Below are 27,717 nucleotides of genomic sequence, written 5' to 3'. Positions count from 1 at the left end.
ACACACAATTCTGAAGCACTTTTCAGAGGGTTCATTGTCACCTAAGGCAGGTTAAAGGCTCTTCTTTCACATTTTAACCTTCTTGAGATACAGGATTAAGTTTTATCAATGAACTCAATATTCCAACTATGAGGAATTTATGTAATGTTTGAAATGTTTAATACTTGTAGATTGAAGGAACTGTAACTTGGAGAGTTGAATCTTTGAGTCATTAACTGAATAACTTAACTATTTTGAAGTGGTCACCATTGCGGTATAATCCCTCAAACACTGGGATTCTAGGATTGCTTAGGTTTGAATTCTGAAGAGACTAGGAGCCCTTTTGATATCAGAATGACTGAATTTTTCTTACTTGTATCTCAATATTATTTCACATCAGACAGAGCCCAGATAGTGGGAGGACTCGGACCAAACTGACAGTGGAAGAATTGAAGGCCTTTGTCCAACAACTTTTTAGTCTTCCGTGTGTCATCAGCCAAGCTCGGCAAGTGAAGGTGGAGTATTACATCCTTTTTTTGGGTAATGTCCTTTGTGACATGGTCCACTGTTCTGGGTTTCACAGAATGGTTTATCTAAACTAGTTTTTTTGCTCTGATTTTTTTTTTCTCACACATATATGCTGCTACTTGAGGTTCTTTAGTAGGCAGTTTTTTGGTTTTGTTCTTAGCCATTATTCCCCATTTAAAATTCTGTAACTAAGGCTGGTATAAAATTATTTTTTTCTATATTAATTTTAGTTCAGAACCCCCATTTAACATAGATGTAATTGAAATGCAAGATTAGATGTAATTTCAATAGATGTAATTGAAATGCAAGTTAGTTAAAATAGTCTGCATGTATCAGTGTTATTAATACGTGAGCTTTTAAAAAGCTTAATGATGGCTTAATGAATATGTAAAATCTTAAAAGTATATATCAAATATATTAATCTCATAGTTAATGATCTTTTGATAGTTTGGGGTGTTTTTGTGTTTGAGGGGTGGGTAGGGTGTCTAAAATAGTGTTTTTTATTTTTGTTTTTGTTTTTGGGATGGGAGTCTCGCTCTGTCACCCAGGCTGGAGTGCAGTGGCGAGATCTCGGCTTACTGCAACCTCTGCCTCCTGGGTTCAAGCGATTCTCCTGCCTCCGCCTCCCGAGTAGCTGGGATTGGAGGAATGGGCCACTATGCCCAGCTAATTTTTATAGTTTTAGTAGAGATGTGGTTTCACCATGTTGGCAGGCTGGTTTCAAACTCCTGACTTAAAGTGTTCCACCTGCCCCGGCCTCCCAAAGTGCTGGGATTACAGGCATGAGCCACCGCACCTGGCCTAAAATAGTTTTTTTCAAGATTATCAACTTGCGAAATCTAGGGTCAGTTGTGTTCTTGTCTTACTCCATTTCATAAGAGCATTTTGATAGTTGACCACTCTTTCTTGAATGCTGTTCTTTAAGCCTCTGTGACCCCACACTTTCTGGGTTTTTTCTTAGCTCATTGGCAGTTCTTCTTCTCTTACGTCTTCCTTGCTGCCTGTTTTCTCTTTGACTTGACTTCTAAGTGTTGGAGTATATTAGGAGTCTCGGCCCTTTCTTCAGGTGCCCCCGCTTCTGATACCTTATTTGCCCAATGACATTAAATATCACCTATATCCTGTTGATTCAATCCCACATCTCCAGCCCTGGATGTCTTTTTTCCCTACAGACTTGTATGTCCAGCTGCATACTCTGGATTTCCATTTGGTGGACTAAAAGACATCTTAAAGGCTTTTTTTCTTTTCTTTTCTTTTCTTTTTTTTTGAGACAGGGTCTGGCTCTGTCATCCAGGCTGCAGTACAGTGGTATGGTCTCGGCTCACTGTAACTTCTGCTTCCCAGACTCAAGCAAGCCTCCCATCTCAGCCTCCCAAGTTGCTGGGACTACAGGTGCACACCACCATGCCTGGCTAATTTTTGTATGTTTTGTAGAGACGAGATTTTGCCATTTTGCCCAGGCTGGTCTCAAAACTCCTGAGCTCAAGCGATCCACTTGCTTTGGCCTCCCAAAGTTCTGGGATTACAGACATGAGCCACCATGCATTTTAATGAACCAAGTGAATCAAACTCCTTGATTTCTTTATTTCCCTTATACCCTGTGTTCAATATTTAAACAAGTGCTGGCTGCCGTTACCTCCAAAATATATCCCAAAGCAAACCATTTGTTGTCCTCTCCGTTCCTAAACTATGCTCTATACTACTGGAATGTGCCCCTTGGATTACTCCGACAGCCTTTCAGCTGCTTTCCCTTCTTCTGCTCGTCTGACATTTTATTTTTTGTTTGGTAGCCAGAATGATAATCTAAACTTTAAATCAAATCACATCACTTCCCTATGGTAAAAATTCTCCAGTGGTTTCCCCAAAGCCATTTGAATGAAATTCAAACTCATTGTAACCTAGAAGATAAAATGTAGTCTGACCTCTGCTTATTTTTTAACAACATTTCTCCTTCATCATCCACTTGTAGCAACATACCAAGCTCATTCTTCTTTAAAAGCGTTTGCAATTATTATTTGCCCTGCCCGAACCATTCTTCCTTCAGATCCTCTTGTAGTTCCTTCCCAACCCTCAATTTAGTTTCAGTTTGTCTTCTGTGACTACCATGCCATTACTAAGTAATATGCCCCTCCCCACTCTGGTCATTCTCTGTTGTGCTGCCCTATTTTATTTTCAGAGCACTTGACACTAACTGAAACATTGTATTCATATGTTCACTGTCTGGTCACCTGCATTAGAATGTATGTTCCCTGAAGACGAGGACTATTTTATGTCTTCTTTAATACTGTGTGCCTAGAAAAGTGCCTGCGTCGAAGTCAGCAGTCATTAAATATTTATTGAATGAATCAACTATATTTTAAAAGTAGGAGTATAGGCCGGGCGCGGTGGCTCACGCTTGTAATCCCAGCACTTTGGGAGGCCGAGGCGGGCGGATCACAAGGTCAGGAGATCGAGACCACGATGAAACCCCGTCTCTACTAAAAAAAATACAAAAAATTAGCCGGGCGTGGTGGCGGGCGCCTGTAGTCCCAGCTACTCGGAGAGGCTGAGGCAGGAGAATGGCGTGAACCCGGGAGGCGGAGCTTGCAGTGAGCCGAGATTGCGCCACTGCACTCCAGCCTGGGTGACAGAGCGAGACTCTGTCTCAAAAAAAAAAAAAAGTAGGAGTATAGCTAGAAGTAATTACACAAAAGCATATTTATTAATTTAACTGTCATATCTGAATATTTGGTGTTATGATGGTGAGATTATAAGAGTCTAGAATTGATAGTTTGCCTTGACTATATCTATTTCATACTCTTTTGTATCTTTTAAATTTGTTTTTCTAATTTTTATTTCTTTTGACCTTTTCAGAATCTGCTAGATGATGTGGAAGAGTTTCATGAACGTGCTCAGGAGGCCATGATGGATGAAACCCCAGATTCTTCCAAACTCCAGATGTTGATAGATATGGGCTCTAGTCTCTATGTGGAACTCCCTGAATTACCACGACTGAAGCAAGAGCTACAACAGGCTCGGTGGTTGGACGAAGTAAGACTGACCTTATCAGATCCACAACAAGTCACTTTGGATGTCATGAAGAAACTGATAGACTCTGGGGTAGGGTTGGCACCCCACCATGCTGTGGAGAAAGCAATGGCTGAACTACAGGAGCTCCTTACAGTCTCTGAACGATGGGAAGAAAAGGCTAAGGTCTGCCTACAGGCAAGGTGAACACATTTTAGTGACTGTTGCCTCTTTAACAACTAAGTCAGAACGTAGAGTGGGAAGAAGGAACTTAAAGGCTTCTTTCATTAAATGGCTTTTTTTTTTTTTTGCCTTTAGGATTTTAATGTATAAGTAGCATTAGTTAAGTTGTATAGGTGGGAAAGGCATTTCCTGATGATCCAGGGCCTAAAGGAAACGGGGAGATTCTCCTCTCTCCCTGCTTTGGCAGGCAGCTCCTGGAGAGGTGCAGGTCAGTGGCAATGGGTACAGACAAGCTGGAGAGTTTCTTGCTGGGCAGGAATGCCCACGGGCCACAGCTTCTTCAGCCCTCAGAGCACCTCATTGTGTCTGGACCCACGAATGGGGTGGCATTGCTAGAGAGTGGGTTCTCCTGTGTCTGGCTCCAACAACTGGTTTATTGTGATGACATTAAATATTTAATTAAGTGTTTTGTGCCCTCCCTGGCCAATCGCTAAGTTATCAAATGGGGCTACATGTAGACGGTTTCAAATATGTGCAAACTATTGTGCAGAGTACTTTGTTAGGTACTTCATGTTATACAAAGTAGTATTTTGTTTAGAGCTTATGCTTAGCGATATTATAGTTAGGAAGTAAGAAGTATAAAGCTCATTGTAGTACGTTATTAATGTTAACCGAAAGGTAAGGAAAAATGTTACAGGGATTCAGAGAGGGAAGATCATGGTGAGCTTGGGTGGTCAGTAGAGAAGCTTCAGAGAAAAATAAGAACTTAGGTAGAGCCTTGAGGAATGAGTAGGATTGAAGTGGAAGAGAGGTAAGGAAAATGTCAGAAACTGAGTTTAAGGAATATTTAGGATGTGTTCAGGTGACAGAAAGTAAGTGGGTTTCCCTGGAGTGGAGGATTTCTGTCAAAAAGTATTGGGAGATGAGAATCAGGCAGGAGGAGAATGTTGAGTGGCTGTATTAGCGTCAGCACCCCGTTGGACTTAATGAGATTTAAATAAAGTGTGTATATCTGTATCAGGAAATTTGGCTGATAATTAACAGTGGTGTTCTTTCTGAAAGCATTTCTCTAGCAGCTAAGATTAATATTTATATAATTTCTATTGTGAGGATGAGGAAACTGGGGTGCATGGAGAGATCACGTAGTTACTGAGTGACACAACTGAAATTTAAAGCATCTTCCACTTCATTTCAATATCTCTGTGTACTTAACTACTTTGCTAGCCACTTACTTTGGATGCATTTTGGTAAGAAAATATTTAGGTGATTTAATTAGCACAGCTCTGAGAAGCCTCTGTGTACACTGGATATTTTGCTATCCAGATGCCATGCAGAATACATACTAAAATTTATTCATAGCTTTTCCTATTGGAACTATTCATATTACTCAGTGTCTTCAGATTAATGATAGTTCCAGGAGGTGGGAACATATTAAGTGGACAAAGCTAAATAACTTTGGAATGTAAAACTATGATTTTGATATACGTGATGCAACTGGTAGTAGGCTACCAAATGAAATTTCGTTGGTAATATTAGTTAAAAACTTTGTTTTCCCAGTCTCTGATATTTAATCAGTCACCAGGTTCTGATGATTTTGTCTCCAAAATGTCTTTCATATCTCTCTTTCAAATTCATTGTCACTGACCTAGTTGTAGTCCTCTTATATTTTACGTTGATATTTGAGTTTGGTAGGTATTGATAGAGAATCTACTACATGCCAGGTGCTATTTCTAAATGCTATGTAGACAGTAGTGAACAAGACACATAAAGATCTCTGCTTTCATGGAGCTACCGTTCTAGTAGAGAGAGAGATAAATAAATGAATGAATTTCAAATAATCAGTGTCATGAAAAAAGTAAAACTGGTAAAGAAGTAGAGGATTATGTGGTTGGCGGAAATAGTGGGAGTTAGACTCTTCTAACTTCTGTCAGAATTATCTTTCTGAAACACATCCTTAATCTTCTTTATCTCTTAGTATTGGTTATTAACTACTTACCATTATTTTCTTGAGATTCTTTCTTTGCCTTTGGCCTTCTCTCTACCTTTAAAATAATGGTTTTCCTCGAGATTCTGGCATAGATGCCTTTCTTTTCTCACTCTGTACAGTCTCTCTGGAAATTTCATTTAATTTCTTGGCTCTGTTTGCCTTCTTTATACTGAGTAACTCCTAAATCTTCATTTATAATATAGATTTCTTTCATAAATATTTTCCACCTGTTAGATAATTCCAGGGGATGTGCCACGGATACCTGAAATTCCCTGTATCCAAAATTTGACTCATTAATGTCTTCCCATATCCTCCTCCTTTGTTTCTTTATTCTTTAAATTATACCATCTTTCACTCATTTGAACAAGCAGGTACTTTGGTAGTTAGCTTTGACTCTTCCCTTCTTCTTTATCCTCACACTCAGTCATGCCGATTATATTTCCCCAATGCTTCTCACTTTGATTCTTTTTTTTTTTTTAAGTCTGCACATGGATTTATGTTATATTCATTCTTTTTCACGCCCCCCCCCCCGCCCTGCCCCGCCTTTTTTTGAGATGGAGACTTGCTTTGTTGCCCAGGCTGGGGTGTGCAATGGTGCCATTTTGGCTCATGGAAACCTCCACTGCCTAAGGCTCAAGCAATTCTCGTGCCTCAGCCTCCCGAGTAGCTGGGATTATAGGTACATGCCACCATGGCCAGCTAATTTTTTTGTTTTTTGTAGAGACGGGGTTTTGCCATGTTGGCCAGGCTTGTCGTGAGCTCCTGACCTTAAGCAGTCTGCCCGCCTCGGCCTCCCAAAGTGCTGGGATTACAGGCCTGAGCCACTGTGCCCAGCCTTTTACCCTCATTCTTGAAGGACTTTTTGCGATAGGTGTAAAATTACTGGTTGACAATTATTTTGTCTTAGTACTTTGGATATATCATTCTCTCTGCTGTTTTGGAAAGAATCTTTTCGCTTGGACTGCTTGTAGGATTATTCCTTCTTTTTCTCTCATTCCACTCAGCTGCTGTCGTAGCGAGCCTCGATCACAGCAGCAGAATCTGTCTTGTCTTACCCCTCCCTAATCCATTCTGTATACTGCCACTAGTACTTTGTTAAAATACAGGTGTAAATTTCACTCCCTTACTTAAATCCTCTAGTTTTCTGTTGCCCTCAGGTTGGAGTCCAAATTCCCTAACCTGATTTATAAGGCATCTGTCATCTAGCCTCTTGCTTAATTATATATCTAGTCTTATCTTTTCCATTCTTCCTCCTGTATTCTATGTTCCAAACATTGTGATTTTTCCTGTCAGTTCCTCAAACATCTGTGTTCTTTCTCTGCATCTTTGTGCATGTTTATTTTATTCTCCTGTGGAGCACTCTTATTTTCAGCCCATCTCCTATGGTGTACGCCTACCAACCCTACCCTGCCCCTGGCCCCAGCTTTCCTGATTAAGTCTTATTCAGAAAGGATGAGAAAGCGTAGACATCACTTTTGGGAAGTCTTCTTTCCCTGCCAAGTCAATTAGGTTCTCTTCCTATGTATTCCAATAGCACTTTTACTTTCATTTATCATTACACTTACCACAGAGCATCATAAACTCCTTATTAATAATCTTCATAAGATTAAAAAGTTTCATGAGGCTGGGCACAGTGGCTCACGCCTGTAATCCCAACACTTTGGGAGGCTGAGGAGGGTGGATCGCTTGAGCCCAGAAGTTCGAGACCAGCTTGGCCAACATGGTAAAACCTTGTCTCTACTAAAAATACAAAAAATTAGCTGGGCAAGGTGGCGCATGCCTGTAGTCTCAGCTACTCGGGAGGCTGAGGCATGAGAATCGTTTGAACCTAGGAGGCAGAGGTTGTAGTGAGCTGAGATTGCATCACTGCACTTCAGCCTGGGTGACAGCGAGACTCAAAAAATAAATAAATGAAAGGTTTCGTGAGGCAAGGACTGTCATTCTTGCTCATGAGCAATTTCCAGGACCTAGAACAGTGCCTAACACATAGTAGGATTCGTGGATGATGAAGGATTTCCGCCTCAGTAGCTTCCCATTGCTTTACCTGATGAAGTCCGTGGCTCTCAGGACTCTGCATCTTTCTTCCTGCCAAATTCCTTTTTCCTGCCCCACTCTTTTTCCACCCATCCCCTGCCTCTAACCCTCCACATTGTCCGCTAATCGCAAACTGAACTATGAATGCTTTTTAAGTGTTTCTCCATGCCTTTGTTCATTATATTCCTGGTTTCTTTAACTTCTTTAACTTTTCGTTTGGACAGAATGATACTAATTTAAGGCCTACTTCAAAGCCTTTCTCAACACTCCTGGGCAGAATTAATCACTGCCTCCCGTAACAGTGAGCTTATAGTAATTTGGTTTTAGTTCCCAGTAGAAGCATATATATATATATATATATATTTTTTTTTTTTTTTGAGACGGAGTCTCTCTCTGTCCCCCAGGTTGGAGTGCAATGGCGCGACCTCCGCTCACTGCAAGCTCTGCCCCCTGGGTTCACGCCATTCTCCTGCCTCAGCCTCCCAAGTATCTGGGACTACAGGCGCCCACCACAGCGCCCAGCTAATTTTTTGTATATTTAGTAGAGACGAGATTTCACCATGTTAGCCAGGATGGTCTTGATCTCCTGACCTCGTGATCCACCCGCCTCGGCCTCCCAAAGTGCTGGGATTACAGGCTTGAGCCACCGTGCCCGGCCGAAGCATAATTCTTATCTTGTATTGTGATTCATTGAGGGTAAGGTCTATGCTTTATTCATCTTTGTGTAACTAATATTAATGAATGTACTTTAAGTAAATGTACACTGTCAACATTAATGGATTTCTAGTCTATTTTCTATATTGCTATCAAATGTGCATCTCTGACAATTTCAGGTACTGTAGAGAAGTAGAGTAGAGACAGTCTAGTATAGTGAAAGGATCATGGATCTGACCCTCATTCTGAATCAGTATTTCAGATGTGTCCTTTATTACACTAAATGACTGGGGAAAATAACTTTTCTTTGAGTTAAAGTTTTCTTATCCACAAAAATTTATATTTTATTTTATTATAAACTTATGTTTATACATTTTCTTATCTATAAAGTTTTCTTATCTGTAAGATGGAAAAGAAAGATACTAGCTGCTTTGCCTCCCTTATAGGATTGTGGTAAGAATTCAGTGAAATCATGTAAATGAAGGTTCTCTAAACATTCTGAAATGTTATTTAAATGTTGATTTCTCATGCATCCTACTCTGTTTTTATTGTTCTTTTAGACCACGGCACAGTGTGGCAAGTTTAGAAAGCATTGTGAATGAAGCCAAGAACATTCCAGCCTTTCTACCCAATGTGTTGTCCTTGAAAGAAGCCTTACAAAAGGCTCGAGAATGGACAGCTAAAGTGGAAGCTATTCAGGTAAGAAGGCTTTTGGATTATCCCACCTATCGGGTAATGCCTGTTTCATGGATTAATCTTTTAAACTGTTAATTCTTTAGAATAGAAAAATCATAATACAAATGATCCCTAACTTAGATCGATTTGTGATTTTTTGACTTTATGATGGTACGAAAGTGATATGCGTTGAGTAGAAACTGTGTTTCGAATTTTGAATTTTGAACTTGTGCCAGGCTAGCAATATGTGGTATGACACTGTCTCACAATGCTGGGCAGCAGCATTGAGCCACAGCTCCCAGTCAGTCATGCCGATGTAGGTGTTCTGAACACCTTTAAGGTAGGCTAGGCTAAGCTGTGTTTCATATGTTAATTTTATTAAATGCATTTTCAAATTACGATATTTTCAACTTACAACGGGGACATAACCCCTCCGTAAGTTGAGGAGCATCTATAAAATAATAGTAAAGTTCACTTACTCTTTCGTCTGATTTTTATAATTTAGAATTATTACCTACTTAAATATTACTTGTTTTTATTGACTCCTTGCTATGAAAGATGATGGAATTAGTTATTTAACTCTTTAGCAGTAGGGAATTTGTTACTTACTGTATTCTTCAAATTTTTTTCCATGTGTATAAATTACTTTTAAAATTAGAGGCAGAAAAAGAAAATGAAATTAACATTTACTGAGCACCACAGTACTTTTGCTACTATTCTAGGTGTTTGGGAGCAGGCATGTAAGGGAAGGGTATAAAAATAGGACTTACAGTATAAAGGGTATAAAAGTAGAGTCTTCCAAATGCATATTTTCTAGTTGGAGAGATGTATTTTACACATCTGTAATTTAAAACAGAATGAAGTAAGTGCTAGATAGAGATAAAAGTGTACTTGAATCATAAAAACTGTTAAGCAGCACTTACAGTGTTAAGTATATAAATACTCTTAATTATAGAACTGTACTCAAAAAGAAAACCAACTTCCACTATACTGCTGCCCCCAAAAGGAACGTATTCTGGGTGTCAAGTTCTTTTTTTTTTTTTTTTTTTTTTTTTTGAGACAGTCTCGCTCTGTCGCTCAGGCTGGAGTGGTGTGATCTTGGCTCACTGCAACCTCTGCCTCCTGAGTTCAAGCAATTCTCCTGCCTCAGCTTCCCAAGTAGCTGGGACTACAGGCACATGCTAGCACGCCTAGCTAATTTTTGTATTTTTAGTAGAGCCGGGGTTTCACCATGTTGGCCAGGCTGGTCTTGCACTCCTCACCTCAGGTGATCCGCCTGCCTTGGCCTTCCAAAGTGCTGGGATTACAGGCGTGAGCCACCACGCCTGGCCTGCGTGTCTTCTCTTTTACTTTCTTTTCTGTTGAGTTTTTCTCGGACCTGCTTGGCTGCCACTGTTTCTTTTCTGTTTTTTTGAATTATTTCTATTTTTATCCGGACAGCTTCTATGTTTGATGCGTCTTTGACCTGGCTCAGGCAGTGGTTGTTGTCTTCGAATGTCTGAGAATCTTTAATTGGCTGTTTTATTTAGAATTGAAGGACTAAGTCAATAAGTATAGGTAACTATCATGTGTTTCCTCTGTAATTTCAAAGGGCTATCTCTCTACCAGGTGGGGTTTCACCATGTTGGCCAGGCTGGTCTCGAGCTCCTGACAGCTGCCTGCCTCAGCCTCCCAAAGTGCTGAGATTACAGGTGTGAGCCACCATGCCTGGCCTGCTAACTGTGTTTATATATGTCTGTGCTTTAGATTGTCCTTTGAACTGGTTGTTATATCTACTGGTACTCTCATTAATTAAGAAATAAAATCATTGATGACATGTTCATTAAAAAAATAATTTACACAAACTTTAAAAAATAGGACGTTGGAAGTTATATTAATTCAAGAGATGGAATTACATTCAAAGAATAATATTTAATAAAAGAACTAACACTAAACTTCGTAAGGTCTTTCACCAGTATATTGCCAAACCCCGTAAGAGAACTCAAATTGTGAGAATCTACTTTGGTTTTTCAGAGTGGCAGCAATTACGCTTATTTGGAGCAGCTTGAGAGCTTGTCTGCGAAAGGACGCCCTATCCCTGTGCGGCTTGAAGCACTGCCGCAAGTGGAATCACAGGTAGCAGCAGCACGAGCATGGAGAGAACGGACTGGGCGTACCTTTCTTAAGAAGAATTCTAGCCATACGTTGTTACAGGTACTTGAACTTCAGCACTCTCATAAGCAGCTGATAATTTAAGTAGTAATAGTATTGGTGAGGGTTATTTTCAGTTTATCTGATTACCATTATACAAGTGATTCTTAACTAGGTAATACCAGATGTTGACTTGAAATCTAGAACCTTGGGCAGATTCATTTCCAGTTAATCTTGTGCTGTCCCTAGAAAAAGCAGTCAGCCTTGGCTTGTTATTGGACTCTAGTCATTGAAATCGTTTTTTTTTTTGTTTTTTTGAGACAGGGTCTTGCCCTGTCGCCCAGACTGGAGTGCAGTGGTGCAGTCTCGGCCCACTGCAGCTGTCGCCTCCTGGGCTCAAGTGATCCTTTCACCTCATCCTCCCAAGTGTCTGGGACTACAGGCATGCTCCACCATGCCTGGCTAATTTTTTGTATTTTTGGTGGAGATGGGGTTTCGTCATGTTGCCTGGGCTGGTCTTGAACTCCTTTGAGCTCAAGTGATCCGCCCGCCTCAGTCTCCCAAAGTGCTGGGATTACAGGTGTGAGCCACTACTTCCAGCCTATCATTGAAAGATCTTATTTCTCCGAAGCACAGATTTGTATACTCATTGTCCCTTTCATCTTGAGCAGTTGAACATAGCAGTTAAGAGCAAAGGCTTTGGAATAAGATCCTTTCAGCTTTGAAAGTAGACTCCTTAATTGCTAACCCTGTGTCCTTGGGCAAGTTATTTCCTTTCTGAGCCTCAGTTTCTGTTGTTTATAAAATGTAGATACTAATACCTACTATGTAGGGTTGTTGTGAGGAATGAATTAGATCATGTGTATAAAGTCCTTAAGAAAGTGGCTGGGACATGGTTGAACGGTCAACAAATGGTTCCTTTATTATTTTTACTTTTAAGATTTTTTAAAAACCAGAGTTTATAATGGTGGTTTTATTTTTGTAGGTGCTGAGCCCCCGGACTGACATTGGTGTATATGGGAGTGGCAAAAATAGGAGGAAAAAAGTAAAAGAACTAATAGAAAAAGAAAAAGAAAAGGATCTGGACCTGGAGCCTCTGAGTGATCTGGAGGAAGGATTAGAGGAAACCAGAGATACAGCCATGGTGGTAAGAAATTACCTAGTGTCTTGAGTTTGCTTGGTGAATACAAAACTCTGTAAAGATATTAGCAGACTCACAGTTTTTGTGTTTTTAACTTGTTATTTTCATATACTTTGGCTTTATGATTATACATATTTCACATTAAAAGTGAATATTTATAATCAAGATATACGAAAAGATTAGTATTCTGCTCTTTTCCCAAAATTGTCTGTTCCATACCTCTGTTCTTTACTGTTGTTTTAATAGTTGTCTACTGTTCCATCAAGTTGTCCATAGTTTGCTGAGTACAGTAAGTCCTCACTTAATTTTATCAATAGCTTCTTGCACTGCAACTTTAAGCGAAGCAATGTATAATGAACCCACTTTTACTACAGACTGATATAAACAAGAGTTAAGTTCCTGCAGCATATTTCTGGTCACAAAAACATCATCAGACTTTTAAAATAAAGACTCCAAACACTTCTGATATTAAACACTGAGAAAATTTGAGCTAAACATACATTTAAGAAAGAGTAATAAAAACGAGATAATTATCCAGTTTTTGGTAAATTAGTGAGTGACTGGCATTGGCCAGGAATCGATTTTTTTCTCATCAGTATTATAATGAAACTACACTGAACATAAAGATGTTATTTGAGGACCTGCTGTAGTTTTCTAATTTTGAGCATTTTGCCTGTTACTAAGTTTCTTATTGTAAGTAATAAAATGAACTTCTCTGTATAACCTTTTCCTTCTTTTAAATTTCCTAGACTTGACTCTTAGGAATGTAATTACTGGGTTAGAATTTAATATAAGCATTTTATGACTCTTATTACTATTGTGTTTTTCAAAGGAATTATACCAGGCTACAGATTTCCATCTCTTAATGAGTGTTAAAATATTTGTAGTTGATGAGAATTATGCTTTTTTGGAGGATAGGAGGAATGCGTTAAGATTACTAGGAGCCTGAGGAAATGGAAAATAAATACGAATCTGGATAATAAAAGTAGGGAATTGCATGTGATATAGCTCTTTCTGCCTACAAATGATTCTGTTTTGAAGCCGATGAAAATGATCTCTGATTAGAAAGCCTAACAAGTCAATCTTGCTAGACAGGTAGGACTGGAAATTATTTCAAGATTGTTTCAAAGCTGCCAGTAGTTTAACAAGAAAATGCACTGACAGTATTGATAATTAAATTTGTTTGCCGTTATTTACTTTGTTAAAATGAGTTTCATAAAACTCTGTTGTTACAATTGATCATCAAGTTTTGTAATTCTACTTAAACATGAAGAGGCCTTCTAGAGAGAAATAAATTAATTTGTGTAGGACTTGCCCCAGGGAATGAATTACGAGGGGATGGGAAACTAATGCTTCATTGAGTGTTTACCTTGTGCAAGGTACCAGGTTAGGCACTTTCATGTTATCTTATTTAATCCATGAAACAGCAAAATACGGTTGGTAGTATTCTCATTTTTCAGAAAATGGAGGTTCTGAAACTTGTGCCCCATATTAACAGTCTAAAAGTACAAGAGCCAGGCTTTGTACCCAGGTTGCTTGATTTCAAGCCGTGCCATCTTTGTACTGCACCCTACAGAAGAGGCCAAAGTACTGTACTGATGTACATGATCAAATATGATAGCACTTTGCCCATTTCACAGACGAGGAATGTTTGCATGGAAACTGCCAGGGGCCCCACATTTTAGGAAACTGTTTATAACTGATAACTTGGGAGAAAAATTCCACAGCCTTGAGGATTTGGTATTTTGGGGGTATATTGCAGTGACTCTTTTCAATTAGATGTTTGTCTTGTACAGGTGGCAGTTTTCAAAGAACGGGAGCAAAAAGAGATTGAAGCCATGCATTCTCTCAGAGCAGCCAACCTAGCCAAGATGACAATGGTGGACCGCATAGAAGAAGTAAAATTTTGCATTTGCCGCAAGACAGCCAGTGGGTTTATGCTACAGTGTGAGCTCTGCAAAGACTGGTTCCATAACAGCTGTGTTCCTCTTCCTAAATCAAGTTCCCAAAAAAAAGGATCCAGCTGGCAAGCTAAAGAAGTAAAATTCCTTTGCCCTCTTTGTATGCGGTCTCGAAGGCCCAGGCTAGAGACTATTCTGTCACTCCTGGTATCCCTTCAGAAGTTGCCCGTGCGGTTGCCTGAAGGAGAGGCCCTACAGTGTTTGACAGAACGTGCTATGAGTTGGCAAGATAGAGCACGGCAGGCTCTAGCCACAGATGAACTATCCTCTGCCCTGGCCAAACTATCTGTGTTGAGCCAGCGTATGGTGGAACAGGCAGCTCGAGAAAAAACTGAAAAGATCATCAGTGCAGAACTCCAAAAAGCAGCTGCCAATCCAGACTTACAGGCAAGTTTAGGATTTACATTCTTTTTCTATTTCATGGGATATGTCAGTGTATAAATAGTAAATTGAGTCTGTCTTACCATTACCAATTGATTAGGAAAATAACAGTAACTTGTCAGCAATTATCCATTGCATTCTCCTTCAACATACACTATAGCACTTTTTTTGGATATGTACTTAGTGAAATATTCCTGGCAATATCATTCAGGTGGACTTTGGCATCGTGATCAAATAATTTGATTTGTACTAACTGTTGAAGAACTCTGTTAGCCACTTTGCTTATTCATTACATTTTGGTGATCTTAAGCACACATTAATTACCCTGTTTGTTTAGCATGTCTTGCTGTTCATCTTGGAATTCTTTGTTGTTTAGGGACACTTACCTAGTTTCCAGCAGTCTGCTTTTAACCGGATGGTGAGCAGTGTGTCATCTTCTCCTCGACAAACAATGGACTATGATGACGAAGAAACAGACTCTGATGAAGACATTCGAGAGACATATGGCTACGACATGAAGGTAGTTACATGGACAAGCTGTGTGGGTACATACCTGATCATTAGGTTTGTTTAAAAAAAGAAAAAAAGCTATTGAACAGTGATGTTGGAGGCCTGAAAGTGAAAGAGAAAACTAGTCATTTATCTGTTCTGAGTTTTTAGTCATAGCATTTTTTCAAAACTCAAAACATTACAGGTTGCCGAAACAATTTTTTTTTTTTTTTTTTTTTCGAGGTGGAGTCTCGCTGTGTCACCCAGGCTGGAATGCAATGGCGCAATCTCTGTTCATTGCAACGTCTGCCTTCGGGGTTCAAGCAATTCTTGTGCCTCAGCCTCCCAAGTTGCTGGGATTACAGGTGCATGCCACCATACCTGGCTAATTTTTGTATTTTTAGTAGAGATGGGGTTTCGTCATGTTGGCCAGGCTGGTCTTGAACTCCTGACCTGAAGTGACCCGCCTGCCTTGGCCTCCCAAAGTGCTGGGATAACAGGCCTGAGTCACCACGCCAGGCCTGAAACAATTTTTAAAAAATAGAATTAAAAAATCTGTATTTGTTTTCCTCATCTTATAATCCCTTATGGCTTAGAGGAACTAGAAAAACAATGCGTTAAGTTATATAAAGCTTTCATGGCCAATTTCAGTTTTTCAGATTTTTTTCTTTGAGTTGTTAAAGTCTGTATACAGTTAAGTTTTAAGAATTCCATTCTAGGCTTGGTGTGGTGGCTCATGCCTGTAAACCTAACAATTTAGGGGAGACTGAGGTGGGAGGATCACTTGAACCCAGGAGTTTGAGACCAGCCTGTGCAACATATCGAGACCCCCATCTCTACAAAAAATACAAAAATTAGTTGGGTGTGGTAGCATGCACCTGTAGTCCCAGCTACTTGGGAGGCTGAAGTGGGAGGATTGCTTTGAGCCTAGGAGGTCGAGGCTGCAGTGAGCCATGATTGCACCACTGCCCTCCAGCCTGGGCAGCACAACAAGACCTTGTCTCAAAAAAAAAAAAACCAAAAAACCAAAAACACTTCCATTGCAAGAGTCTTTTGCTCTGCTTTCTTGTCTGGATGGTGCTAGATAGAAGGTCACATTCAGAGATGGGTAATATAATACTTGGGCCCCGATTAGAATTTGCTGAGTTCCAGTTGCAGATACAACAAATTATTTACCATCAATGTGATTATTTTGGTAATGACACGTTACTGGTGGTGAAGAGAAGGTTTTGACAAGTTTGTTTTGTGTTGGATCCAGTTGGCTTTTCATTAGCCCTTTTTGTCAGGTGCAAGCCCTTTGCTTTTTAACCTAGTAATAACAATGTGATTAGGCAGAGACCCTGCCAGATTACAGTCAATCCATTGACTTGTTTTATGTGATTCTTAGTTGCTTTGTTTAGAGTCTATTCTTGTAACCTGAGAATTCCTACTCTGCTGCTTCCAAAGAACAAGGGGAGATTCTCTTCCTACCCTTCACTATCTTTTGTCTTTTCAGCTTGCAGATGAGCTTGGTACTGCTCATTAATCTCATCAGCATTAAAACTCCTAGGATGTAAAATTAAAACCATCCATCATAGATGCTCATAGATACCTCCGCTGGGAAATATTTTTTCTCAAGATAGAAATGGGAATTTCCAGTTATGTAACTTAAAGACTTGAAAACAGTTGAAACTTGAATTAGACTATTCAAATAATCTTCTTTTTTCATATTAAAATGTCTTATTATATGGTAGATTATTATTTTTCAATTTTGAAAGTTTTGTGAACAGATGGCCAAGTTTTGTTGCACTGATTTTCAAGGGCTGTTTGAGGGTCATTATTAAGAAAAGAGGCATTACAGTTGCGTACAGTTCTTGAATATCATCTTAGTGTACTGCTAAATCCCATTATGAAGACTTCATGGGCAGTCTGCTGAAGGGTACACTAGCTTATACCACACACAGCAGTACATTCTTAACCACATTGTTATCCAGAAGTTAATGACTATCTTTGTTTACGAAGTTGTATATAGGGTGACTAGGAGCAGCTGAAAAGGAATGCAACCCATGCCAAATATAATTAGCTTTTCCTTGAATACTGGAATCACCTGTTTACCCTAGTTAAAGGCCTTTGATATTTTTGGTGGTTCCTTTCTAGCACATTAAGTATTAGCCACTCTTCTACAATTGCTTAACGTGATGGGCTTTGCTTGAAAGCAGACTGGTAACCTATGAAAACATCACAAGTATTGATGATTTTCAGGACTAGGGATCACAACTGTAGTTGCATATGGTTGGATGGAGTATTTTTTTGGAGGAATTTATATGAGAATCTTAGCTTACTGTCTCTTTGGAGTGGGTATTGGCAGGGTAGAAAAATAAGATTATGGATTTTCTAGTGTTAGCAATGTATTTGACAGCTGAGAAGAATGGTGGCAAGACTTATGGTAATTCAAGTTCAAATTTACTTTGCAGTCAAATGCTCTACCACTGAGCTGTACCCCTGCCAGTTTACTTTGATGTTGATATCTTTGAATGAAAAAAAACAAAAGCCTATACTCTTGAGCTTTTTCCCACAGAGCAAGCGATAATTGCATAATGAAAATTTTATTTGCCAGTTTATTTGCATTTGGCCTGGTGGTTTTTTCCTTTGTGTGATGTCCTCTGTTGTGACCATAAATTCATACTTAAAATACTTTGAACTTAGTATTCTTGCTTGAGGAAGAGCCCCCTCTTGGTTTAGGAAGAGGGGTAGATAATTATTTAGTAAAATAAAATCAGTCATTTTATCTTAGCTACCATCCAGAAAATCATTACTTACGAGGTACATATTTAATGAAGCAAAGTCTGTCCTGCATCTTTTGGGATTGTGTCTATGTGGGTGAGCTTGTGGAAACTAATTTCAAGGAGAATCATCTGAGACCTAATCAGAGCTCACTTAACATTCCAAGGACTTTAAGTGAAACAATGAGATTAATGGACAGTACCAAGCTGATCTGCAAGCTGAACTTATTTTTCCCCCTCATCACTGTTATAATGAAATGAAAACAACTTTATTCAAAGACCTGCTACTATACTTCCTTTTGCTTAAAGTCAGTTTCCAAGAACCTGCTGATGACATTACATGAAGACTTACTGTAATCTGTATATTGTCAGTCAGATATATACTTGTATTAAGTAAGAGCAATTGGTAAGATTCTAGGTTTGAAAACCTCTAGAGAGGATTAAATGGTTTGTGTCCTTAAGCTGTCACATCTAAATTTATCTTCCCCTCCTTAACTTGTTGGTATAGGAGTTATTATAGGTTGTAGACTATAGAAGGTAGATTACTTAACCATAATTTTTTTTATTTAAGTTCTGGGGTACATGTGCAGAACGTACAGATTTGCTACATAGGTATACACGTGCCATGGTGGTTTGCTGCACCCATCAACCCATCATCTACATTAGGTATTTCTCCTAATGCTATGCCTCCCCTAGGCCTCCATCCTGGGACAGGCCCCGGTGTGTGATATTCCCCTCCCTGTGTCCATATGTTCTCGTTGTTCAACTCCCACTTATGAGTGAAAACATGCAGTGTTTGGTTTCCTGTTCTTGTGTTAGTTTGCTGAGAATGATGGTTTCCAGCTTCATCCATGTCTTTTGCAAAGGACACGAACTCATCCTTTTTTATGGCTACATAGTATTCCATGGTATATATGTGCCACATTTTCTTTATCTATTCTATCATTAGTGGGCATTTGGGTTGGTTCCAAGTCCTTGCTATTGTGAACAGCACTGCAGTAAACATATATGTGCATGTGTCTATAGTAGAATGATTTATAATCCTTTGGGTATATACCCAGTAATGGGATTGCTGGATCAGATGGTAATTTTAGTTCTAGATCCTTGAGGAATTGCCAGAGTCTTCCACAATGGTTGAACTAATTGACACTCCCACCAACAGTGTAAAAGCATTCCTGTTTCTCCACATCCTCTGTAGCATCTGTTGTTTCCTGACTTTTTTTTTTTTTTTGAGACGGAGTCTTTCTCTGTCCCCCAGGCTGGAGTGCACTGGCGCGATCTCGGCTCACTGCAAGCTCCACCTCTCGGGTTCACGCCATTCTCCTGCCCCAGCCTCCCAAGTAGCTGGGATTACAGGCGCCCGCCACCACGCCCAGCTAATTTTTTGTATTTTTAGTAGAGACAGGGTTTCACCGTGTTAGCCAGGATGGTCTCGATCTCCTGACCTCGTGATCCGCCCACCTCGGCCTCCCAAAGTGCTGGGATTACAGGCTTGAGCCACCACGCCCGGCCCTGACTTTTTAATGATTGCCATTTTAACTGGTGTGAGATGATATCTCATTGTGGTTTTGATTTGCAATTCTCTAGTGACAGTAATGATGAGCATTTTTTCATATGTTTGTTGGCTGCATAAATGTCTTCTTTTGAGAAGTGTCTGTTCATATTCTTCGCCTACTTTTTGATGGGGTTGTTTTTTTCTTGTAAATTTGTTTAAGTTCTTTGTAGAGTCTGGATATTAGCCCTTTGTCAGATGGATAGATTGCAAAAGTTATCTCCCATTCCGTAGGTTGCCTGTTCACTCTGCTGATAGTTTCTTTTGCTGTGCAGAAGCTCTTTAGTTTAATTAGATCCCATTTGTCTGTTTTGGCTTTTGTTGCCGTTGCTTTTGGTGTTTCAGTCATTAAGTCTTTGCCCATGCCTATGTCCTGAATGGTGCTGCCTAGGTTTTCTTCTAGGGTTTTTGTGATTTTAGGTCTTACCTTTAAGTCTTTAATCCATTTTGAGTTAATTTTTGTATAAGGTGTAAGGAAGGGATCCAGTTTCAGCTTTCTGCATATGGCTGGTCAGTTTTCCCAGCACCATTTATTAAATAGGGAGTCCTTTCCCCATTTCTTGTTTTTGTCAGGTTTGTCAAAGATCAGATGGTTGTAGATGTGTGGTGTTATTTCTGAGGCCTCTGTTCTGTTCTATTGGTCTATATATCTGTTTTGGTACCAGTACCATGCTGTTTTTGTTACTGTAGCCTTGTAGTATAGTTTGAAGTCAGGTAGCATGATGCCTCCAGTCTTGTTCTATTTTTTTTAGGATTGCCTTGGCAATGTGGGCTCTTTTTTGGTTCCATATGAAATTTAAAGTAGTTTTTTCCAGTTCTGTGAAGAAAGTCAATGGTAGCTTGATGGGAATGGCATTGAATCTGTAAATTACTTTGGGCAGTATGGCCATTTTCACGATATTGATTCTTCCTACCCATGAGCATGGAATATTCTTCCATTTGTTTGTATCCTCTTTTATTTCGTTGAGCAGTGGTTTGTAGTTCTCCTTGAAGAGGTCCTTCACATCCTTTGTAAGTTGTATTCCTAGGTATTTTATTCTCTTTGTAGCAGTTGTGAATGGGAGTTCACTCATGATTTGGCTCTCTGTGTGTTAATGGTGTATAGGAATGCTTGTGATTTTTGCACATTGATTTTGTATGCTGAGACTTTGCTGAAGTTGCTTATCAGCTTAAGGAGATTTTGGGCTGAGACGATGGGGTTTTCTAAATATACAATCATCTGCAAACAGGGACAATTTGACTTCCTCTGTTCCTTTTTGAATACCCTTTATTTCTTTCTCCTGCCTGATTGCCCTGGCCAGGACTTCCAATACTATATTGAAGAGGAGTGGTGAGAGAGGGCATCCTTGTCTTGTGCCGGTTTTCAAAGGGAATGCTTCCAGTTTTTACCCATTCAATATGATATTGGCTGTGGGTTTGTAAGTAGCTCTTATTATTTTGAGATACATTCCATCAATACCTAGTTTATTGAGAGTTTTTAGCATGACAGGCTGTTGAATTTTGTTGAAGGCCTTTTCTGCATCTATCGAGATAATAATTATGTGGTTTTTGTCATTGGTTCTGTTTATGTGATGGATTACGTTTATTGATTTGCGTATGTTGAACTAGCCTTGCATCCTAGGGACAAAGCTGACTTGATCGTGGTGGATAAGCTTTTTGATGTGCTGGTGGATTCAGTCTGCCAGTATTTTATTGAGGATTTTCGCATCAATGTTCATCAGAGATATTGGCCTGAAATTCTCTCTTTTTGTTGTGTCTCTGCCAGGTTTTGTTATCAGGATGATCCTGGCCTCATGAAATGAGTTAGGGAGGATTCCCTCTTTCGCTGTTGTTTGGAATAGTTTCAGAAGGAATGGTACCAGATCCTCTTTGTACCTCTGGTAGAATTCGGCTGTGAATCTGTCTGGTCCTGGACTTTTTTTGGTTGGTATGCTATTAATTACTGCCTCAGTTTCAGAACTTGATTGGTCTATTCAGGGATTCGACTTCTTCCTGGTTTAGTCTTGGGAGGCTGTATGTGTCCAGGAATTTATCCATTTCTTCTAGATTTTCTAGTTTATTTGTGTAGAGGTGTTTATAGTATTGTCTGCTGGTAGTTTGTATTTCTTGGGATTGATGGTGATACCCCCTTTATCATTTTTTATTGCGTCTATTTGAATCTTCTCTCTTTTCTTCTTTATTAGCCTGGCTAGCGGTCTATTTTGTTGATCTTTTCAAAAAACCAGCTCCTGGATTCATTGATGTTTTGAAGAGTTTTTCATGTCTCTATCTCCTTCAGTTCTGCTCTGATCTTAGTTATTTCTTGCCTTCTGCTAGCTTTTGAATTTGTTTGCTCTTGCTTCTTTAGTTCTTTTAATTGTGATGTTAGGATGTCGATTTTAGATCTTTCCTGCTTTCTCTTGTGGGCATTTAGTGCTATAAATTTCCCTCTACACACTGCTTTGAATGTGTCCCAGAGGTTCTGGTATGTTGTGTCTTTGTTCTCATTGGTTTCAAAGAACATCTTTATTTCTGCCTTAATTTCATTTTGTACTCAGTAGTCATTCAGGAGCAGGTTGTTAAGTTTCCATGTAGTTGTGTGGTTTTGAGTGAGTTTCTTAATCCTGAGTTCTAATTTGATTGCACTGTCGTCTGAGAGACTGTTATTATTTCCATTCTTTTGCATTTGCTGAGGGGTGTTTTACTTCCAATTATGTGGTCAGTTTTAGAATAAGTATGATATGGTGCTGAGCAGAATGTATATTCTGTTGATTTGGGACGGAGAGCTCTGTAGATGTCTATTAGGTCTGCTTGGTGCAGAGCTGAGTTCAGTTCCTGGATATCCTTGTTAATTTTCTGTCTCATTGGTCTAATATTGACAGTGGGGTGTTAAAGTCTGCCATTATTATTGTGTGGGAGTCTAAGTCTCTTTGTAGGTCTCTAAGGACTTGCTTTATGAATCTGGGTGCTCCTGTATTGGGTGCATATATATTTAGGATAGTTAGCTCTTCTTGTTGCATTGATCCCTTTACCATTATGTAATGCCCTTCTTTGTCTCTTTTGATCTTTGTTGGTTTAAAGTCTGTTTTATCAGAGACTGGGATTGCAATCCCTGCTTTTTTTTTTTGTTTTCCATTTTCTTGGTAGATCTTCCTCCATCCCTTTATTTTGAGCCTATGTGTGTCTTTGCGAGTGAGATGGGTCTCCTGAATACGGCACACTGGTGGGTCTTGACTCTTTATCCAGTTTGCTAGTCTGTGTCTTTAATTGGGGCATTTAGCCCATTTACATTTAAGGTTAATATTGTTATGTGTGAATTTGATCCTGTCGTTATGATGTTAGCTGGTTATTTTGCCCATTAGTTGATGCAGTTCCTTCATAGCGTCGATGGTCTTTACGATTTGGTATGTTTTCTTCAGTGGCTGGTACCGATTGTTCCTTTCCATGTTTAGTGCTTCCTTCAGGAGCTCTTGTAAGGCAGGCCTGGTGGTGACAAAATCTCTCAGCACTTGCTTGTCTGGAAAGGATTTTATTTCTCCTTCACTTATGAAGCTTAGTTTGGCTGGATATGAAATTCTGGGCTGAAAATTCATTTCTTCAAGAATGTTGAATATTGGCCCCCACTCTCTTCTGGCTTGTAGGGTTTCTGCCGAGAGATCCACTGTTAGTCTGATGGGCTTCCCTTTGTGGATAACTTGACCTTTCTCTCTGGCTGCCCTTAACACTTTTTCCTTCATTTCAACATTGGTGAATCTGACAATTAGGTGTCTTGGGTTTGCTCTTCTCGAGGAGTATCTTTGTGGTGTTCTCTGTATTTCCTGAATTTGAATGTTGTCCTGCCTTGCTAGGTTGGGGAAGTTCTCCTGGATAATATCCTGAAGAGTGTTTTCCAAGTTGGTTCCATTCTTCCCGTCACTTACAGGTACACCAATCAAATGTAGATTTGGTCTTTTCACATAGTCCCATATTTATTGGAGGCTTTGTTCGTTTCTTTTCACTCTTTTTTCTCTAATCTTGTTCTCTCACTTTATTTCATTGAATTGATCTTCAATCTCTGATATCCTTTCTTCTGCTTGATCGATTTGGCCATCGATACTTGTGTATGCTTCATGAAGTTCTCGTGCTGTGTTTTGCCGCTCTATCAGTTCATTTATGTTCTTTTCTAAACTGGTTATTCTAGTTAGCAATTCATCTAACCTTTTCTCAAGGTTCTTAGCTTCCTTGCATTGGGTTAGAACATGCTCCTTTAGCTCGGAGGAGTTTGTTATTACCCACCTGCTGAAGCCTACTTCTGTCAGTTCGTCAAACTCATTCACCGTCCAGTTTTGTTCCTTTGCTGGCGAGGAGATTTGATCCTTTGGAGGAGGAGAGGTGTTCTGGTTTTTGGAATTTTCAGCCTTTTTGTGCTGGTTTCTCCCCATCTTCATGGATTTATCTACCTTTGGTCTTTGATGTTGGTGACCTTTGGGTGGGGTCTCTGAGTGGACACCCTTTTTGTTGATGTTGATACTATTCCTTTCTGTTTGTTAGTTCTCCTTCAAACAGTCAGGCCCCTCTGCTGCAGGTGTGCTGGAGTTTGGTGGAGGTCCACTCCAGACTCTCTTTGCCTGGGTATCACCAGCAGAGGCTGCAGAACAGCAAAGATTGCTGCTTGTTCCTTCCTCTGGAAGCTTCATCCCAGAGGGGCACTGGCCAGATGCCAGCCACAGTTCTCCTGTATAATGTGTCTGTCGACCCCTGCTGGGAGGTGTCTCCCAGTCAGGATGCACGGGGGCCAGGGACCCCCTTGAGGAGGCAGTCTGTTCCTTATCAGGGCTCGAATGCTGTGCTGGGAGATCCGCTGCTCTCTTCAGAGCTGTCAGGCAGGGACATTTAAGTCTGCTGAAGCTGCGCCCACAGCTGCCCCTTTCCCCAGGTGCTCTGTCTCAGGGAGCTGGGGGTTTTATCTATAAGTCCCTGACTGGGGCTGCTGCCTTTTTTTCAGAGATGCCCTGTCCAGAGAGGAGGAATCTAGAGAGCAATAGTAGTTTTTTTGCAGGTTTATTATCTCTGTGGATTGTTTTTGACCTTAACATTCTCTTTTGTCTTGAATCTGTCATCATTATGTTCTGGACAGAACGAGGTCTAGCTGCTTTTTCTCTCAGTCCAGTAAGGAGATACAGACTGACTGGGAAAGAAGGGAGTTAATTTCTGCAACTGGTTATGGAGTAACTCACCAGACCAACTAAAAGTTACAAGTTTTTTTCGATGCCTTGTATTCATTCTAAACTCTATGTCTGTGTGTGGGAGGTGCACCTACAAGCCAGAATGTTTCATTCAAACTGTATCTAATCTTTAGGTAGGGTCCAGGGTCTGGAAAGCTTTCTCTAGAGACTTGGAAAATTTTCCTAATCTTAAGTGGGCCCTGGTACAAGGTGTGTGTAAGAATGCCTTCATAATTTTTATCAGGCTTTAGGGTCTGAGAAAACCCAGGTGAAAATCTTAATGGGTTTGTTTTCACATTTCAGCCCTTGTAGGAAGGCAGTAGTTTTCTCCAGTTCTTTACTGTTTAATTTACACATTCATCAGAATTATAGTAATGTGTTAGTAGAAACTGTTCTGATTGCTAATGGAGACCTGGCCTGCCACAATTACAGTTTTTCTCCCCAATAGACATTTTCTGTCTTATTTAACATCAGATATTTAATTTCAGTCTCATATTTTTAGTATATTAGAAGCTTTAACCTGAAAGCCTCCATTTTGGGCCTTGTCATAAAATAAGTTAAATGACTCTAATTCTGAATACTTCTCTTGTTTCTTCTTCAGGACACAGCCAGTGTGAAGTCCTCTAGTAGTCTTGAACCCAATCTTTTTTGTGATGAAGAGATTCCCATCAAATCTGAGGAGGTGGTGACCCACATGTGGACAGCACCTTCATTTTGTGCAGAGCATGCTTATTCTTCTGCTTCTAAGAGTTGTTCTCAAGGTATTACTCCTTTAAAAAACTGTGGGGAAGATAAGCGGAAAACCAATGAGAAAAAACATTATGTTAATCAAGACTGTGAATCCATTTTGAGTGGAGTACAATGGTTGGCCATGAAATACTAATGGAACCTGAAAATGCTGTTTTCTTTTGGAAAAGCCAATCCCTGTTTGCATTTTCTGTCATCACAACCTGAAAACTTACAAAGAATTTTAGAGTCCTAATTAGAAGAACTTTAGGGGCCGTCTAGTCCTATGCCTCAGTTCTAGAAAATCCCAGATAGGTAGTCCTTCACCGTCTATTTGGTCATTATCAGGTGTTGTGGAACTGCTGCTTTTAAAGCATATTTATTCTGGTTTTGGGTAACTTTAATTGTTAGAAAGTTCTTCCTTTCCTTGGAGGGTGATTTTCTCTGTGATGTAATTTTTCTCTCCCTCAGCAAAAACAAGTCACATTACTTTAGGTCACAACTCTGGAAGATGGAGGGTGTTTATCTCTTTATAATAAAATTCAGGATTTTATGGAACTGTGTATTATTGTCTGTTCATTAGAAAGATAACCAGTTATTTATATAAGGCAGCCAAATGCTTTATTAAATGCTTAATCTTTTGGTATACTCTAAAATGGAGAGATTCTGGTTGCTGGCTCCCCTTGCCACACGATAAAGACTCAGTAGAGATTAACGTTCAGGATAAAGAACCACTTTTTTTTTTTTTTTTTTTGAGATGGAGTTTCTCTCTTGTTGTCCAGGCTGGAGTGCAATGGCGTGATCTTGGCTCATTGCAACCTCCCCCTCCCTAGTTCAAGCGATTCTCCTACCCTCAGCCTCGTGAGTAGCTGGGATTACAGGCATGCGCCACCACGCTTGGCTAATTTTTTTGTATTTTTAGTAGAGACGGGGTTTCACTATGTTAGTCAGGCCGGTTTCGAACTCCTGACCTCAGGTGATCTGCCTGCTTCAGCCTCCCGAAGTGTTGGGATTACAGGTGTGAGCCGCCACACTTGGCTGGAAGAACTGTTTTTTATTAATAACCCCAAACCATTTTTTTTTAGAGTGGGCCTTGGAATTGTTCATCTTTTTGGTCGGTATTTGTTTCTAATTCTGTTTACATTTTCATACTGATATAATGAATCCAGATATCTGAAGTTAGTATTGGGGGATGGGGGGCTATTCTCAATATTTACTTTGAAAACATGTTTTTTCCACAGTTTTAATTTTTTTTGCTTTGTTTTATGGTATTTTTTGGGAAAGGCTCTAGCACCCCAAGGAAACAACCTCGGAAGAGCCCTTTGGTGCCCCGAAGTTTGGAACCTCCAGTGCTGGAGTTGTCACCTGGAGCTAAGGCACAACTGGAAGAACTTATGATGGTTGGAGATCTCCTGGAAGTATCTCTGGACGAAACTCAACACATATGGCGGATTTTGCAGGCCACACATCCACCCTCTGAAGACAGATTCTTGCATATCATGGAGGTGTGGATTTAATACTTATTTAAACAATGGTTAAAAACTAGAATGCCTAGGTTCCTTAGAGGTATCATGAATATTGGCAAAGGGATGGCTGAGGGCAGTAATCTGGCTGGCCTACTTTCCCACTTCAGCCAAAGAAATTGGGCTTTGTGGCTTGCTGGCTTGCCTCCCTCCCTCCCTCCCACTCTCGCTCCCTCTCTCCCTCTTTCTTTCTTTCTCTCTTTCTCTTTCTTTTTCTTTTTTCTTTCTCTTTCTTTCTCTCTTTTTCTTTTTCTTTCTTTTCTCCTTTCCTTTCCTTTCTTTTTCTTTTCTTTTTTCTTCTCTCCTTTTTTCCTTTCCTCTTTCCTTTTTCCTTCCCCTTTCGCCTTTCCCCTTTGCCCTTTCCCCTTTCCTTTCCTTTCTTCTTGTAGGACACCAGAGATTTGATTTACGATTTTCTTTATTAAGCTTTTAAGTAGTATCTAAGTTGGAAAAAAAAGGCCATTTCTGCTAAAAAGAAGCGGGGAAGGGCAAGATTGATAATCATCCAGTTTAGAACAACCTCTTTAGCCCAGACTCCCATTACTGGAGGGCTCAGAGATAGGGGAGAATATATAGTGGCTATAAAAAAGAAGCACAGGGATGGTTAAGTAGTAGAAGACTGGGTGGGAGAGAAGGTCCACATTCATATATCACACTTATATAGCAGTTCCATGAGCTCATTTGATGAGATGATGATACCATATCCATGAGCTCATTTGGTCCTCACCACCGTCTTGAAGAGGAATGGGTAGAGGAGCTAGAGGGCAAGTATTTTACCCATTCTGCATATGAAGAAAGTAAGTATGAGAGGTAGAAAATTAAG

At 39.9% G+C, this 27,717-nt stretch overlaps 1 protein-coding gene across 1 annotated transcript in view; it reads left to right on the top strand.

The window, feature by feature from the left end:
- Positions 1-27,717, top strand: part of KDM5A (lysine demethylase 5A) — a 121,300-nt gene that overhangs the window by 72,552 nt on the left and 21,031 nt on the right. Inside the window, exons 18-26 of the mRNA XM_032159230.2 lie at positions 380-494; positions 3,361-3,716; positions 8,932-9,070; positions 11,060-11,239; positions 12,162-12,323; positions 14,114-14,665; positions 15,036-15,179; positions 25,247-25,406; positions 26,656-26,876. Of these exons, the coding sequence (XP_032015121.1) occupies positions 380-494; positions 3,361-3,716; positions 8,932-9,070; positions 11,060-11,239; positions 12,162-12,323; positions 14,114-14,665; positions 15,036-15,179; positions 25,247-25,406; positions 26,656-26,876 (2,029 nt within the window). The remainder of the gene's footprint in view (positions 1-379; positions 495-3,360; positions 3,717-8,931; positions 9,071-11,059; positions 11,240-12,161; positions 12,324-14,113; positions 14,666-15,035; positions 15,180-25,246; positions 25,407-26,655; positions 26,877-27,717) is intronic.

This window comes from Hylobates moloch, unplaced genomic scaffold (genome assembly GCF_009828535.3).
Source record: "Hylobates moloch isolate HMO894 unplaced genomic scaffold, HMol_V3 SCAFFOLD_8, whole genome shotgun sequence".
NCBI classification, from domain to species: Eukaryota; Metazoa; Chordata; class Mammalia; order Primates; family Hylobatidae; genus Hylobates; species Hylobates moloch.
Note: the sequence above shows the minus strand (reverse complement) of the source record. Positions and strands in the feature narration are given on the sequence as shown.